General features: G+C 41.7%; 1 protein-coding gene across 4 annotated transcripts in view; it reads right to left on the bottom strand.

Annotated features, from left to right (window-relative positions):
- trrap (transformation/transcription domain-associated protein) overlaps window positions 1–18711 on the bottom strand; it is a 225520-nt gene that overhangs the window by 80937 nt on the left and 125872 nt on the right. For all 4 annotated transcript variants that reach the window (XM_059654068.1, XM_059654070.1, XM_059654069.1 and 1 more), the window contains 6 exons: window positions 15096–15275; window positions 13040–13186; window positions 6751–6870; window positions 4216–4503; window positions 1246–1383; window positions 27–139 (listed from right to left, as the gene is read on the bottom strand). In XM_059654068.1, the coding sequence (XP_059510051.1) occupies window positions 27–139; window positions 1246–1383; window positions 4216–4503; window positions 6751–6870; window positions 13040–13186; window positions 15096–15275 (986 nt within the window). The remainder of the gene's footprint in view (window positions 1–26; window positions 140–1245; window positions 1384–4215; window positions 4504–6750; window positions 6871–13039; window positions 13187–15095; window positions 15276–18711) is intronic.

Raw genomic sequence — 18711 nt, 5'->3', positions numbered from 1 at the left:
GCCAGCTAGGAAGGTAATATACTTACCGATTCCAGTGGTCTTCCCACAGCTGATACTCTGGAAATATGGCAGGTGATGCATTATTCCTTTCATTCTCTTTTCTGGCTTTATCCATTGCCTTCTCATAGGTTTCTTGTGCCTTCACAAAAATATAGACTTGATTACTCTAGAACCATGGTTGCAAACCAATATTAAAAAAAATCTAAAATACAGCAAAACAATAGGCACGGTATTGTTTAATTTGCAAGCTGCTTTTCTCCACAAAAGGTATTCCCAAATATTTCGCAGCATAGATTCAGGCCAATCACTCAAACTGATCAATGTTAGTATTTAAGTCCAGATGAGGTCTTTGCCTCCAACTTCACCTCATCTTATCAGGGCATCTTTCTATTCTTTCATCTCCCACCTGACAACACAGGGAGCCAATTAGCCCAGTTGGCTGGAGGGCTGGTTTGTGATGCAGGGTGATGCCAACAGTGTGCATTCAATTCCCACACTGGCTGAAGGTGCCATGAAGGATTCTCCTTTTCAACTTCTCCCTACACCTGAGGTGTGGTGATCCTCAGGTTAAACTAGCACCAGTCCTCTCTCTCTGATGAGAGTGTAACCTTATGGTGACTTTATCTCTCTGCTCACTTACCCAGCTCCCTCTATGTTCAAGTTAGAAACATACAGAAAATCAAATGTGCTGAAGACCACGTGCACACATTTGTAAAGATCAAATGAATATACACACATTTTCTCTCATCGGGGAGAGACTTGCTCTTGCTGCTGCTAGAATGGTCTCCACAATATCAGAGTTCTGATTTTATTCAAAAACAGCAATTTCCCTCCCTTGATGATAGATAATCAACATCTGTCATCATCCTAAATGGCCACATATGACATATGAATTGGGTGGATCCATGAAGGAAAAACTCAGCACCTCACATTTAAAAAATTACCAGTCACCTACTTACAGATAGCATAACTATCATGGTATTGCCAAGGAAAACTACAGATTATTCACTGGCAAACAAAGAATGTGTCCCAGGCTGCTATCTTCCATGATTAGTATTTCTTTACCATGACCATTCCCCTAAAGTTACTACGAGAAAATTACAACTTAAATTGGAATACCTGAACAGGTCCTTAGCATGCATTAGGGAGAGTTTATAAAACATTAACTGTGAAATGAAAGCAGATATCTCAACTGTTTGACGTAGTATGAATCCCAAGACCCTCTGAAGTGTCTAAAAGACATACTTGCTCAAAGAAACCATGTTGTTCATACGCTATTGCTGTAGCAGTCTCAGGAAATTTGCATCGTTTTTGCCAAAGGCCAGCCCACATATCCTCCTCTTGCAATAACGAGTACAATTCTGCCAGTGAATCTAAAATTTCCTGTGAACATAATTAAACCAGTTCTGTGTAATTATAAGTTATTTCTGTAAAAAAAAAATTAAATCACAGATATCGAGTTGGTCATGTACAAAATTCTATACTGATAAACTCTAGTTATAGAATCAAGCAAAGGAGGAAGCCATTCAGCCCATTGTGCCAATTCTTTCAAAACGCTACAGTGGTAGTACCACTCCCATGCATGGTTCTGTATCACCGTGCACATGCTTCCTTTTCAAGTATTTATCCAATTCTCTTTTGAAAGTTAAATCAGAATCTGCTTCCAACTCCTGGCACTGCATTTGTCACGATGTCTCACTGTCAAAACTATTTCACCTCATTCTGCCATTTATGTCCATTATCCTTCTTATCTACTCCGTCAAAATACCTTACAATTTTGAACATGTCTACCAAATATCCCTGTAACACTTTTTGCTCTAAGAAACTCAATTCTAGTGGTTCCTGGCATGTTACCATTTTAGTAAATCTTATCTGACTATTAGCCTGACAAAAGAAAACTGTGCATAATAGAATCTGTGCATTACCACAGTTGGTAGATTAATTTGAAACAGTGTTATTTTTGTCTTGGCTAACATTATCAGTAAGTACTATATAATTCTACCTGTCAGCCACCTGATCGGATAACTCCCAACATGGTAAAACAAATATGAAATGGCTTAGGAAGCAGCATTAGGTGAAAATGGATTGAACAAAAAGAGTTTATTATTTGTTGTTCACATCTCCACCTACCACACAACTTTACTGTATCAGACAATAGAAACCAGAGGAAAACATGAATAGCAATGAAACTGAGAAAGATCAACTTAGAAAAAAGATAGTGAGGTCAGGCAATAAATAAAATTGAGTTAAACTGGGAAACAAAGTAAATGATAACAGATGAAGGGAATATTTTGTCCATTGCTATTAAGTTAATCGCGAAAACAACTGAATTGGTACATAAGTGACAAGGCACAATGAAGTTAAATGCATCAGGACCCAGGTTTCACCATCCCTCAGTGATCAGAAAAATTCAGTAATATTGTTCATGCAGTGCAAAATCAAATACAACCGATAGTCCTTAGTCACGATGCTTTTGAGCATCAAATTGGCAATGACACCAAACAACAGATGGAGAGACCATGAATCAAGAGGCCACCTTATGTTTTCAGACAAAAATATCCCTTGAGGTCCTTTTGCATTCATAACTAGAATTTAAGCAAGTTCACTTGTATTTCTTTGAAACAAGAGGTGTCCAATTTAAGAACAGCAAGTGAGGGTGGCTACTGCAATGTAGAACAACTGTCTGCCCTTTGACTGTGGTATTGTGCAATGTAGTAGTGATTGAAACCAGGAGGGTTTCATTCCACCACTGGGATGGACCAAATAGCCCGAGTGCTTTATAGATTCTATCCTCAGAAAAGGACAGAAGCTTTTCTTGGCATTGCAGCTCAGTTGTTGGGAGGGCAATAGGAAATCAGTTACTGATAGAGTCCCTTTCAGCCTTGGTCCAAGCACCTTTACGTACATCATACTCTTTGTCTTTTTGCTGTATTTTGGGTCTTGTTTCTCATGACAGATGAACTTCAATTCTCAGCCTATTCACCTGATATTCCAGATAATTATCCGCAAGTATTTAACAAATCCTGTGTGTTCAGGTACTGACTTTACATTAGCAAACCAACAAAAAAAAAATAAATTCAATAAAAAAATGCAACTTCATGCCCCCTTGCTGAGTAAACACATTAGAAGTAGCAGCAGATATATGCCATTCAGTTCCTCAAGCCTGCTCTGCCACTCAAGGAGATCATGGCTAATCTGAATGCAACCTCAACTCCTAATTCTACTTTTCAACTCCAACCCCTGATAGATTTTTTACCACTTCACTTAACAAGAATCTACTTAACCTCTGCTTTTGTAACATTCAAAAACCCAACTTTCTATCAAAATGCAGTAGGACCTTCTGAAATGTTCTGTTTTAAACAGGCAATCAAATTTTTTTTTTAAAAAATGTATAATCCCCAGTCCTATCTTCTCCAACAAAAGGAAACATCCTTTTCACATCAGTACATTCACTGGTTCGCCTTTATCCACAACACATGCTCCCTCCCCAAAGAAATCCAACAAATTGAATAATATTTTTCCTATATTACTCAGTCTGAAAAGGCAAATTAAAAGATAGATTATTTTTGGTACTTAAAAAATTATCATTTTGAAAAGCACATATCCAATTTTGGCCTCTTGCACATCCTTAATTTATTTACTCCACTACTGGTTTCTGCATCATTGCCCTAATTGCTAATCAGGCATCTGTAACATGCAATTCCTGCAAACTAAGGGAAACCTTTGCAAAATTGCAATTATACATATATTTCATATTTATATTTATCATGTGATGCCATTCACTTTTCAGCCCTGTGTTCATTAGCATAAACTGGCATAGACTAGCAATTCTAGCATTTTGAAATTCTTATACTGGTTTTGAAATTCTTACATGGTCTCATCCCACCCTATCTCTGCAACGTCTACGAATCCCACAGATATCCAGGAGCTTTACATTTTTCTGATTTTGGTTTCTTGCGCATCTTCCATTTCAATTACTCCACCATTGGTAACAACCCCTTCAGCTGTCTGGGTTCCACAGCTTTGGACTTGCTTTCCTGATCTTCTGCTGTCCTCCTTAAAACCGATCTTCAATGGGGGTTTTGGTGACCTGCCCCAACATGGGTCAGTATCAATTTTAGGCTGACACCTCCCCTTTCTACCCACTTGGGATATCTATGTGCTTTGAAGGCAGACAAAAAATTCAAGTCCTGGTTGAGGCAAAGAAGCACTTACTTGTGGAGGCGGAGTGATGCTTTCTTGCTCATAGAATTCAGACGTCTGACGTGGTTTAATCTGAAGACTCAAGCCTTTTTCAAAAGCCTGGTGCTCCAGCATCAATGTGGATCGAAACCAGAGGTTGTGCGTTTTGCCCAGATACTTCAGTACACAGGGTCTGATGGAAATGTGGGGGACACACTGGGACATCGCCTCAACAAAACAGTTCAGAGCACTTGGCTGGCAGTCTCTCTGTACTTGATGACTTCCGCTGCACAGAAAAGGACTTATCTCTCCTGCCAGAGCCTGAGAAGCAAAAAAGTATAACAGCCACTTGGAGAAAAGATTTTTGAAGCATTCATATTTCTGGCACTCTGGTAAGTATTCTGCCTTAACATTTTAGAGCTTAAGTTTAAAAACTTGTTCAAATTTTACATGACTTACTGCTACAAATGCACACAGTTAAAAGTTTCAGCAGAAAAAAAAGTGGCATTGATGGTGCTGGGACACAAAGAAATTGCTGTAGGAGGATCACTGGACACCAAAAATGTTAACTCTGCTCTCTCTGCACCGAGGCGAGCAGATCTGCTGAATTCCTCCAGCAATTTCTCTTTTTGTTTTAGATTTCGAGCATCCGCAGTTCTTGTATATATTTAAGGCCAAGATTGGTAGATTCTTGATCGGTAGGTGAATCAAGGGAAAGGGCAAGAAAGTGAACATGGGGACTATCAGATCAGCCACAATGCTACGGAATGGCAGAGGAGGCCAGAGGAGCCAAATGGCCTAATCAGGTTCCTATTTCCTATGGTCTTATAGTTGGATCAAATGTAAATTCTAGGTGTGTGAGGCTAGAGTGACATGTTGGCTAAATTGAGTATGGCTGCAAGCTTGCCATCCTTGAAGGATATTAATGAGCCAGTTAGTGCTGAAGAATATCATGATGATCATTTTTCTCTAATTTGTTGAACTGAATTTATAGCAAGTCATGATAGCATACGAACTCTCAACGTCTAAGTTGTTTAACCAACACAATAGTCATGACACCCAGCAAGGCCAAGGGCTGAACCTTCTATATTATGATATCAAGCATTTCTCTATTGCTAGCTACATATGGTCAGAGAACTTTGAAAATACATGCTCCATGATTCCAAGGTCACTACAATCATGTTGAGAACTGCTAGGCTCGACAGTAAAAAAAAAACTTTGATTTTCATTTTAAACCTCTCACTTTCAATTTTAAGACTATGCTCCTTTGATCCAAACAATCCTAATACCTATATCAGTCACGATTCAGTGGATAGTTCTCTCACCTTGAGGTTTATTTTTTATTCACTCATGGTACGTGGGTATTGCTGGATGGTCAGCATTTATTACCAATCCCTAGTTGCCCTTAAGGCGATAGTGGTGAGCTGTCGTTTTGAACCACCACAGTGCACATACTGTAGACTGACCTACAATGCCCTTCATGAGAAGATTCCAGGATTTTAACCCATTGACAGTGAAGCATCAGTGATATATTTCCAAGTCAGGATGAGTGGCTTGATGCGGTAACTTGCGGGTGGTGGTTTTCCCACATTCAAGCTATTCTTGTCCTTCTAATTGGAAATGATCATGGGTTTGGAATGTGCTGTCTAAGGATCTGCAGTGCATCTTGTAGATAGTACACACAGCTACTACTGAGCATCGGCAGTGAAAAGAATGGGATGCTTGTAGATGTACTACCAATCAAGTGAGTTGCTTTGCCTGGATGGTGACAACCTTCTTTAGTGTTGTTGGAGCTGCATCCAGCAAGACAAGTGGGGCGTATTCCATCACCCTCCTGAGTTGTGCTTTGTTGATAGTGGACAGGCTTTGGGGTGTTGGGAGGCGAGTTACTTGCCACAGTGCTCCTAGGGTCTGACTTGCTCTTGTAGTTACAGTGTTTATGTGTTGAGTCCAGTTCAGTTTCTGGTCAATGGTAATCCCAAGGATGTTGATAATGTGTTCAGTGATTCTAGCACTATTGAATGTCAAGGGGTGGTGGTTAGATTGTCTCTCATTGGAGATGGTCATTGCCTGGCATTTGTGTGGCAACAAGGTTACTTGCCACTTGTCAGGCCAAGCCTGGATAATGTCCAGATCTTGTTGCAGTTGAACATGCACTGCTTCAGTATCTGAGGAGTCATGAAGAGTGAATATCGTGCAATTATTGGCAAACCTTCTGACCTTTTGATGGATCAAGTTGAAAATCTTATGCAACAATGAGAGTGCTTCATTCTCAGAGATGATGACTTTCATGGGACATTAAACTGAGGCACTTACTGATGGAAATTATCCTACGGTGCTACTGAGATGAAGAAGGGAGTTTTCCCTAGAGCTCTAACTAATTTTTAGCCCTCAATCAACACCATAAATAGATATTGCAACTGGGAGATTTGAAGAGTGTAGTTTCTGGATTTCATTAGGTAAACATAAAAAGTGTTTCCTTAAGTGGACAAACTATGTTAATATGAGGACAATAAAATAATTAATTGGAAAAATGTCAGGACTGAGCATTTTCATCCGAACACTCACATGCTGTTGCCTATCAGATAGTATCTTCCAGAGCCTTGGAAAGAGCTGGATCCAGGTTTTCTCAGCCAGTGCTGTGCTAATGTGACATAATTGAACATATGCACTCAGCAGTGCTCCAGTCTATCAAAAGGAAAAGAAAAAAAAAGTCAGAATACAGAAGAAACTAAAAACTCTAAATCCCCCACTCACAAACATACAAATTTACTTCGGTTAAAAAGCAGCAGCACACTAAATCCTGAAGCAGGGGCTTCATTTCTATTTCTGGTCCATCATTAAAAGGACATTATAAAACAATTGCTGCTGTAACTTCTCAATAAAGGGTTTCTTCTCTACTTGATATTCTATAGTAAAATATAAAACACAAAAAGGTATCAAATGAAGCCAAACCAACTGTGCAAATAAATCTAACCTGTGATTTACCAGTCAACCTTGGCCAGGTAAAATAACAAAATAAGGACTGTGTAACACAGTGAGACTGCTTCAGCCAAAGCCACTAATGCATCATTCATTGCCATTACTGGCGTTTATTTGCATAAGCAGGCCATCTGCAATTTAATTGAGGGCTCCTCTCAAATATCACTGCGTATAATGGTACATTTAAACAATATCAAATTTTACCTTTTCAACACAAGTTGGGTTAGTAACCGACTCCTCTATTCATATCATAGAATCTTGCAACACAAGGAGACCATTTTACCCAGTGTGCACCTGCCAGCTCTTTCAAAGAGCTATAACATATATTTGGTTGGGACACACAGTGGTGGTACCCAATCCCTAAAAACTGCACCGAAGTGCTATTGTCGCCGAGGGACGCGAGGTCAGGCGATTAGCTCATCATAAATGTTTTCTGCGAAATATAAGGGGCACAGATCATTTTCGGGGCTTTTATTGAACATTATTCTACCCACATGCACCGCGCATATACATATCGTAACATTTGAGACTTCCTGCCATTGTTGTTGTAATCAGGTCTCCTATCGATATTCTGGAGATGCCGAGCCTCTGGAGGATGTTTGCGCTTTTGTCGTAGATGAGTCCACGGCATGATATTATCACCGGAGTTTGCTTAATCGTTGAGATCCTGTGGCCAGTCGCTGTCAAATACCTAAGTGTTGCGGTTACAACTTCATCACTCCCATATTTCTCGATCTTCATCTTCCATGTCTCCTCCAGTCGTGATTCCAGTGGCACCGCAACATCACAGATATAAGCAGTCTCACCCTCAATCATAATGATGTCTGGTTTGCAGAACGAGACTCTCAATGGTATTCTCGGCTCCACAATCACCTCCACATCCTTTAATCGCCGCATCTGACGTACGAGTTGTTTCATTACACGATTATGTCGTGCACAGCGCGCGTCATGTGTTATCTCACAGCTCTGCAATATATGATGGAGAGTCTCCGGACTGCCACAGTTCCCACGGCATTTACAGTCACCCTGGGCACGAGCTCCCCGAGATCTTCGAACTTTCGTCGAAAGCGAGCCTGTTCTTAATTGAGTAGCTCTTATGAAGAGTCTCGGGAACATCCTCTCATTATTCTGTAACCATCTATGCGATACTTGATCTACCCTCACACCCTGTAAGATCTTGCAATCCGCGTGGGACACTAGACGTTTCTTCCATTCTTCCTTAACCTCTTCTACTGTGGAAACCTCCACTCCTCCAACCTTACCCGGTTTAATCATTCCTCTACATACTGGCTGGAAGGATCCCAGCGTCACCAACGCCCGGATCCAGGGTATGTCCTTGGCCAAGAGACGTTCCATTCGCCTCCCCTTCTCAATCGGGATTCTTGCTGAAAATGATGGAATCCCGAGTCCCCCATCTCTTAAGGAAGAATGTATAAACCCAATGGGGGCATCCTTCGGGAGACGAAGCCAAGTTCTAACTGACTGTCTGATTTGCCGATCTAGAGCCTTTAAGGTATTCCTATGGGCCTCACCCAATGTTAGGGTATATTTCATCTTCGGAATTAGATAAGAACGGACAATTTCCACCCTTTGCTGTGGTTTCAAGGGGGCCCCGAGTAACCTCCCGAAGCATATCACTGAGGATCTTCTTATGTGGTATTGGCGCTCGTCCCTTCCAGTTTAACTGGATTCCAAGATATTTGATCTGGTCAGTTGGACCCATTGCTGGAATGTCCATACCCTGTACCTTGATATTCATTTCTTTGACAGCTACCTTTTTGTTCTTCTTAGAACCAACGATCGAGAGAGTTCTTGATTTTCCCGGATTGATCGTCATTCCGGCCATATCCAAAGATGTTGACAGCTTGGATAGTTTTTCCCGCAACCGTTGTTCATTCTCAGCCATCACCATCAGATCGTCTGCGTAGGCAACCACATCCACTTTCTCTCCCGCAAATTGGTAACCTATGCTGCGGTCGGCCAAGTCGATCACCTCATCCATTGCCATAATGAATAGCAACGGAGATAGCGGATCCCCTTGCCTCACCCCTCTACCAGCTCTTATCGCAGAGGTACCTAAAAGGGCTTCTGCCCCCTCAAGGCCACTTTTCAACAGTCACCAGTGGGGGAGGTGCACCGAATCCCACCGCCGATCTGAAGATCGTATCATGGGCGACCAGATCAAATGCTTTCGAGAGGTCGACGAAAGCACAAGATAGATTGTCAAATCTTGCTCGAGCTTCACGCAATATTGCCGTTACCAGTTGTGTAGCTTCATATGTACCGTCCGTTCTTAAGAAACCGAATTGAAATGATGGCAAATTCAAACAGTTCATCCATCTCTCAGCCAGGATCTTATGAAGGACCCGGAGCACCACCGACGTTACATTTATCGGTCTCAAGTTTGAGGGATGTTCGATTTTTCCCTCTGACTTCGGGACCAATGTTATCCGGGAAACGCGAAGCCTCTTCGGGACATACTCCAGAGCGATAATAATGTTAAAATATGCAGCCCACACATTTACGTCTGCTGCTGCCATCTGCTCGGCTGATATCCTATCAACACCCTTAGAAGCCGTTATGGCTTTCTTCACATCCTCTACCTCACATGGAGCGACTAAATCCCAACGTTCTTCCAGGACTTTCCGAATCGGCCTGTCATCCTTTCTGGGCTCGCGTGACAAGAGACCCTCCCAATATTGAAATGTACCTTCAGGCCAGCCCTTATCAGCAGCGACCATGTCCCGCCACTCCCCACGGAGGATGGTCTTAACAATGTCTCCCCTCCATTTTGCCCAGTGAGCTTGGACATGAGCATACTCCTTCCGTCGTCGCTGCTTGGCATTCAATCGTTGCGTCGTTTCTGCTGTTACCCGAACCTTTGATGGTATCCATTTCGCCTGCAAATTCTCCTCGGCATGTTCATCCAATGTTTTCCTAGCCTCTGTCAACGAACACTCCCCTTGGATGACCCGCTCGACCAATCGCCGTAGTAGAAGGCATCCAAACACCTCCATGTGAGCATCTCGGAGCTGTTGGCTAGCCGCTAACAATAAGCGATTACGCCAACCCTCACACGTTACTGAAGGATGTTTCTCTTGAGATTCCGTGCGGGCTTCTCGAGTCTCTCCTCTTTCCGGGGTTACACCAGGTGTCGTCACCGTTAGAGGTTGTTCTTGTTTCGTCGTATCCCGTTCTCGAATGGTAAGCTCCGGGTCCTGTAACGCCACAGTGGCTACTCCATGGTCCCAGGGTTCTGTTGCCTTCGATTCCTCACCCGATAGTGTGACGGAGATTTGCCGTCCCTCTATTGTGTCCGAAGACACTTCCACCATCGGGCTTCGTTCTCCCACTTCCGGCCAACCAATGGATCTCAGTCTAGCGCGCACCGCCTCTGAGGACCGTCCTAATTGCTCAGCCAGGGCTTGGTAGACAACCTTTTTATCCATCCCGGGCCTCCAGTGGGTGGCAGTATAATCTCTTATCCGCTCATCCTCGTAAGGCTCCCATCTTCTTTTCACCACTTTCATACCTTCTAATTTCCTCTGGTTGTCTACTTCCGCATGTTGTCGACGCTGATGCTGGGATAGTCCGATCTTCGTACCAAAGGCGGCTTGACATATTTCACACTTCCAGATCGGCACGGCTCTAGTCTCACCCTCTGCAAAATGCATCCTTCTATGTCCATTAAGTCCAGATCTAGATCTGTACTCCTTACCACAATGTTCGCAGACAAACATCGCGGTCCCTCTTTGACTGCTGTGTGCCGAGGCAGTGGCCTCGGACACATCTATGTCTTGTTGTGACGTAGCACAGCAGCGGGACGTCTTGGGGGGGGAGCTAACCCCCCCCAGACGTGGTCGGTCGGCTCTTGGTCAGGCGAGGCCTGCTTCCGGGGGAACCACGAGGAGGTGGCCGACCTGTAACTAGATGTCATAGTTACTCCAAACTAGTTCATTCTTCCACCATAGTCCTGCAAATTTCCCCCATCATGTATTCATCCATTCTTTTTTGAAAGTGACCAGTGAATCAACTGCTAACAGTCACTTAATAATTTAATTCAAGTACCAAAGTATTACTTGGCAGACATGATGATTCAGGAGTTTGATATATATTTTCCCCTTGATTCAGAATGATGAGCTACTTGTGTTCTCCATGTGGGCATTACGCATCATTCTTTACTCAAACCTCTAACTTAAAAGGAAATACCATACTAAACAATAAATTAAACTGCAAACTTAACAGCATGATTAAACACAATCAACACTTGCAGGTGAACTTTACTTTTATTAGCTAACTGCGAATTGTCATAGCAAACACGGTTGATATGCTCTCACACACTCAATCCTACTCTTTCATACTAGTTGCTGTTTAAGCACCAAGGCACTCAGTTATCTTAGCAGCATTCTGTCTAAACATTCTCTCTCGATCACTGCTACTCTGTTCCCAACATCCCTTGGAGGCCCACAGTTTGCCACTGTCCAGAAAAAGAACATCATATAAAAGGTAGCACGGTGTAGAGCTGGATGAGCGCAGGTCAAGCAGCATCAGAGGAGCAGGAAAGCTGATGTTTCGGATCTAGACCCTTCTTTCTATTCTACTGTCTCTCCAGGCCCTCTTGGCACCTCTCTCAATGATCAACCACAGACATTCATCCCAGGCCTCTGACTGATTTCAACATGCAACCCCAGATATGAGACACTAGAACTCGGACTGCTGTCTTTGCACCTCCCCAACTGATGATGTGATCCTCTGACCACTGCTGCTGCTAGTCCTACAATTCCAACAGTTTTCCCTCTCCTAGGCCAGAGGCAGACAGTTCCCCAGGATCTTGAGTAGCCCAAGCAAATGATTGACAACGGCCAAACTGATTTGTGTGTGGTCTGTGCCCATAATTGACAGTACCAGGGGTTCCTTACAGACAACCTTGAGCAGATTCAAAACTAGCTCCACTCAATTGCTGGCAAGGCCATTTGGTTAAATAAATGTGCAGTATTTGCACAGAGCAGGAACAAAGCACATGATGCAAATGTGAGATTGATAGCTCTGTGCTGTACAGCAAGGCATTTCTTTCCCCTCTCAACACTCCACATCCACTATTAAGCTCTAATGACAAGCCTGGCAAAACAGCATATTAATAGGACAGTACCAATTGCCCCATTTCTGGCTTAAGTATCAATATGCTAACTTGCATGGAATGTCAAGGAGCAACAAGGAAAGGCCCAGATGTTACAAGAATGTAGAAGAGTGCTAAGTTAGTGAGCATTAAGACAGCGAGCAAGCAGCCCCATGATGCAACCAAGTCCAGTCCATAAACTATGCCTGTCCCTGCATGCAAAGCTGTCTTTTAATGCCAGCTATCAGTGCTGCCTGCAAGCGGATCTGAGGTGCCATGATGATTGCGAGGAGTTGGCAAGTGTCAGATGCTAAAATTGGCTGACCAGGGCTGTCAGAGTGTAATTGGCAGTCATGGATCGTGTCTTAAGATGCTGTTTGGTACTGAGCAACATGAAAGGCTCCACACAGTCAGCAACGAGCTGAAGTCGCCAGGTACCTATTCTGACTTGCATGTTGAGAAGTCTCTAACCACCTCAACTGTCATATTTGCTAAGATAGCAAGCTGAATATCAATGAGGTGTGATGCAGTGTTTATTTGGTGTTTAATAAGCTATAAACCCCGTCATTGGGACCTCGCACCTTGCCACCTGGCAGATACATAAAGATACTACAGGTCGCTCCTAAAGTCAAGATAGCCCTGCCTGGCCATTTTTTGGCCAGAGTCTGCCACAAATATCACCATAGCCTAGAAGAGTCAGGTCCTTATAAGGTTCACCATTGAATCCAGCTCGCCTGAATTAAATTTCATTTTATTCACCTTAACTTCTCTCAAAGAGTCCAGAAACTTATCATGTCTGTTTGTCAACATATGCAACTGGTTCCCAGCATCTTTTTCAGACTGTTCCTTGGTTTTCGGGGTACCACTTTGATCTCCTGGTGCCAGCTCAATATCAATCTCCACATCCTAAACAAGTTAAAGAACATATATAAAACAGCCAGTCAGTCATAATTATTTTTGCTGCCATGTCATTACAATAAATTCTAATGTGATGGAAATTTTAATAACAGGACAAAATAGTAGCATAACTGTGGAATAAAACATTCTCATACAAGTAAGAACAGCAGATAGCTTCATAGGGCAACATGGTGGCTCTATGGTTAGCACTGCTGCCTCTGTACCAGAAGCCCAGATTCGATTCCATTCTCAGGTGACATTGTGGAGTTTGCACTTTCTCCCAGTGTCTGCATGGGTTTTCTCCAAGTGCTCCGGTTTCCCTCCACAGTCCAAGCGTGTGCAGGTTAGGTGGATGGGTCATGCTAAATTGCCCATAGTGACTAGGGATGTGTAGTTTAGGTGTGTCAGCCATGGGAAATAGAGAGTTACAGGGAAAGGTCGGGGTGGGGGGTTTGTATGTCTGCATGGGTGCTTTTTGGAGGGGTGTTGTGGGCCAATTGGCCTCCTTCTGTGCTGTAGAGATTTTATGATTCGATCAATAAAGTCTGGAGGCCTCTTGCAAAATTCCACTTTCCTCAGCTCCACCATTATTTTCATCTGCTTGGGCCTTAACCTCTGGAATTCCCTTCCTATACCTCATCACCTTTAGGATCTCCCTTATAACCTCCTTTGGTCATGTTTTTGGTCATTTTTCCTGATATCTCCTTAAGTGGCCCTTGTCCTGGAGAACACTGACAAATGTTTTACCATGTTAAAGCAACTTCTCGTTAGTTTTTAAATAGGGCAATCTAGCAATTCGGCAACACTGTTGAAATTCAGTTCAAAATCAAGGCAGCAAACGTGCTTGGTTTCCACTCACAAGCATGGCCATACTGTATAACAGATGATTGTTTTGTTAGGATAAACGCAAACAAACGTGTTAACATCTATAAATGAATGAATACATTGTTAAATACTGGTGCGGAAAAGCAGAGTATTCCCCGAAAAAACTAAATCTGCAGTAGCATCTGGGTTCTTGTGTTGTTTTGACAGCAATGTGTATTTTTTTGATGATGGGAATACCAGAGTTATAGGCTAGGCCAGCTTTTATTAACTATCCCTATGCAACACAGTTTCCTATCTAAAAAGGATGGAATGCACTGCAGTACTCTGTTATTCTGTCAAATGCACATGAAAGGGTACGTATGTACACTATTCTATAATTGACACTCACTTCTGTAGATAACTACTCCTCTCCAGTAACCTTTCCCACACTCATCTCCCAAAACTTCATGAATTGATTTGGTTTTATAATCTCAAAATAATATTAGCACTCTGTCAAAAGGACTCCCTAATTGCATGTATCTCGAGCTCGTCATACACAGAGGAAATCTTTACATGAAGAATAGCACTTAGCCTGAAGGCAAATCAAATTTCTCTCACATAATTAACAAGGATTCCAATCAAGGAATCCAGGGTTTGACGTACTTTGTACAATGCACCAATTTGATATGCTTAGTTACAACCTGCCTCCAAATTTTGCTTACATATCATTTTATACTATTTGACAAACAACTGATTTGTTTGTGTCAACTCTGATCTACTTCATTTGCTTGCAGCCAAAATCAGAACCGGGGCCATAAATGTAACTTTGTCAGTATTAGACACAACACAAAATTCAGGAGAAATTTCATTATGCAGAGAGTTGTTGAGTGTGCAATTTGCTACATGTGGATTGCTGAGACAAATAATGAGAAGTTAGACAAGTCTATCAGGGAGAAAGTAATAGAAGGATCTATTAAGACAACATGAACTGGAATGGCCGCAAGCTCAAGTGGAGGAGTAAATACGACGTGAACTTTTTGGACCACCTGGCCTGTTTCTGCTTTGCAATAGTTATTTTGGCAACATTAAAATTAAATATGAACAATCAAACCACCTCCTCCTTGCTCTCACTGTTCTCCCTCTCCCTGGGCTCTTGTTTCACATGTGTCACCATGGCGAAGGCTGCACGATCGTGGCTGTCAGCCAGATTAATGACGTTGGTGATGGATGGCAGCATAGCACCTTGACAGTTGGTGCCAATGGTGGTATTTTTTTCACATACCGCAAGGAGAAGCTGTGGAAGAAGAATAAAAAACAAAAGGGAAATGCAATAATCAAAATGACGCTCATGCAGGGCTTGGCAAGATAATAAATATTTTAAACCAACAAATCACCAATTCTTCCTTCAAAGAGAGGCACGTTTTTAAACTCTAAACATATTGGCAACATCACTAGGGGTCTGACTTAAAGAAGTTAATGAGTCAAACAACATGGAAGAGCCTAAATAACACTCAGCTTAAATGACTGGATCCCAAGGTTAAATACTTCATGTAATGTATCAATATATCTCCCAAGAATGAGATCAATCAAAGCAATTTCTCCACATTAATTAAAGAAATAAAAATCAGAATAAATCATTTAATTGTACTGTTATGTGCAAGATTCTGACTAAGACTGCTTAGCCCAAAGGACCAGCAAGAAAATGCTCTTCCAGGGCAGAAGTGGCATGACTGGGCCAGAACATGTCAACAACCTCGACTGGAAAGTGAATACCAGGACTGGATTCAGCTGGGATAAACAAGCTTCTTGTTAGCATTCACTGCGCAGAGGTACCAATCTGGGCAAGTATCAGGGAATAGATAAATGTCTATTTATCTGTGGAGTGATACTAGTGCCAATATCTTCAGAAAAGTAGAAAGGAACATAATTGAATTGCTGGCTTGTAGAAGAGAGAAATCTAATAAAATGTAATCCATAAAATTAAAGAATAAGCTGCAAGCCACCTGCCAGAAGATAGAGGGGAGACCTGATAGATGTCTTTAAGATGACAGAAGGGTTTAATTAGATAAGTGAAAAGATATTGTTTCTACTTGTGGCAGAGACCAAAAAAAAGGTCATAAATATAATGTGGTCATTAATAAATCCAATAGTGAATTTAGGAGAAGTATCTTCACCCAGAAAGCTGTTAGAAAGTGGACTGCGGTGCTGCAAGGATTGATCAAGACTAGTAGTATAGACGCATTTAAGAGGAAGTTAGGAAGAATTGAGAAAAAGTAATTGAAGGATATGATTATGGGATTAGATCTGATCAGGGAAAAATACAGTTCCTGGGATTCTGAACCTGGATCACAGATCAGGAAAGACACTCAGCATGCACCAATGAAAACAATGCAATCACAGTGCGCATGATTCCATCATCTCGGGTCAGAAATTGTAAGATTAAAGCACAGATCCTAAAGAACTTCAAGGCTGGAAGAAGTATTTCTCAGTAAACTGGAGTGAGCCATTGATCGGAGGCCAAAGATGAGCTTTTCTGGGAAAGTGCAACTTCCATGTTAAACCAGAGTATGTGAAAAGAAACAAATAAGAACTTTGGGAAGTGCATATTTAAGACTAAATTGCTGCAGTTTTTATTTGCCTTTTAGTTTTGCAATTTTATCCACATCATTTAAAAAACTTCAACTTTAATACCCTTCACAAGTAAATTCTTCCAAAGTTCACTTTCAAATTCCCTCACTGAAGGGCTGATTCTAGTTGGGTGTAGGCAGTCTACGATTTGAATCTGTGATCTTTATATATGGATTGGCAAAGTTGTACACTAAAGAGTGCCCTTACCCACTAAAACAGTTATGTATCTATAACCTATTTGAACTATCTTTTATCTGTATACTTATTATCAACTTCATTACATTACAAATTCTTTAGCTACATTTATAATGGCTCTAGAGCTGAGGAACTTTATTTAAGCAGGGAGACAAGAAAACGTTAGGATCTTTCTCCTTAGAGCAGAGCAAGTTTAGTAGAGATGTTCAAAATCCATAAGGGTACTATTAAGATGAAGAAGAAAGTATTTCTGTTGCCAGAAGAATCGTAAACGAAAGGTTGTAAAAATCACTGTAGTTCTATCAGACCCTAGAATTGCTCTCTCACAGAGAGATGACTGGTGGTTGGTTAGCCCAGGGGTCACCATGCCTCAGGAAAGGGGGGAGGACAAGGACGAGAGCACTTCATGGTAACCTCAGCCAGTATCAGAACTGAACCCAAAGTTGCCATCACTCTGCATCGCAAACCAGCCCTTCAGCCAACTCAGCTAACCAACTCCAAACTAAGGGACTTAAAGTAAGTGGTAAACGAACCAGCAGGCAGATGATTTGTAGACCCAACAAAAACTTGATGTAAATCCTGCTGAAGGACAAAAGATTAAAGGTATTGAAAGATAGATGCTTACCAAAAATTATGCTGGAAAAGCATCTTCTGTTTCTGCCAGACATGCAGCTAAGGTTTAAAATTTTAGGTGAATGATCAATGTAATAAAAACTGAATAGTCTTTGGTTTTAAGGTTAAGATCTTGTGTCTTGAGAAATTTAAAAATTAAGAACATTTTCCAAACAGGCACGCACAAGGTTACAGATGCACTTACAGTCAGAGACATACAGTAATACAGCACAAAAATAGGCTCTTTGGCCCAAACTGGTCCATGCTGACCATGATGCATACTTTGCTAGTTCCAACTGCCCACATTTGGTCATATCCTTCTAAACCCTTTCCATCCATGTACCTATTCGAAAGCTTTTTAAATGTTATCATTGTATCTACCTCAATCACTTTCTCTAGCAGCCTATTCTATATATGCACCACTCCCTGTGTGAAGTTGTTGCCCCTCGGGTCCTTCTTAAATCTCCCCCCTCTCACCTTAAACGCATGCCCTCTAGTTTTCAATTCCCCATCCCTGGGAAAAGAGCTAAATGCATTCATCCTATCTGTGACTTTCATGATTTTATACACCTCAATAAGGTCACCTGTGAATCTCATTCGTTTCAAGAAATAGATTCCTATCCTGGCCAACCTCTCCCTACAACTCAGGCCTACTAGCCCTGGCAACTTCTTCATAAATATTCTTTGCACACTTTTCCAGTTTAACTATGTTTTTCCTATAACAGGGTGCTCACTTGGTTACATCTTTGTTAAAATGAGCAGAGGCTCAACAAAACATAAAAGACCTGCAGAGACAGGTTATTATTCAAATGGACTGCTTCTGTGCTGTACGCAATTCACTTTTAACCAATCCTATATCTACCCACTATAGAATGGTTGATAACATCTTGAAATGCATGACTTATAAAGTCAAATGGTTAATGTTCTTGGAAGAGATATTATGAGAGATCAAAAGGGGAATGGTTCACTCTGTATGAAAACACTACAACTGTACAGCAGATTTAATACACAAAGTTGCAGGCTTTGTACAAAGAGCTTTTTGTGTGTGCACACATTCCCTAAAGCTTTGAGGAGTCAAGGGAATCTGCTTCATTTTAGAAGATTCCTTATAGTTTATGAAATGAATACAATGGGTCACTTCAGCACTTCAAGTTCCAAAACTCCAAGAGGAGAAAACACACCATATAAATCACATCTCCTTCAAATTATGCAAAGTACTTTCTACTGAATCATTGCCATGTGCTAATTTGTGTCAAAAAACAAAGTGCGCACACCTTGATGATTTATTTGGCTCT

The sequence above is a fragment of the Stegostoma tigrinum genome, chromosome 23 (genome assembly GCF_030684315.1).
Source record: "Stegostoma tigrinum isolate sSteTig4 chromosome 23, sSteTig4.hap1, whole genome shotgun sequence".
NCBI classification, from domain to species: Eukaryota; Metazoa; Chordata; class Chondrichthyes; order Orectolobiformes; family Stegostomatidae; genus Stegostoma; species Stegostoma tigrinum.
Note: the sequence above shows the minus strand (reverse complement) of the source record. Positions and strands in the feature narration are given on the sequence as shown.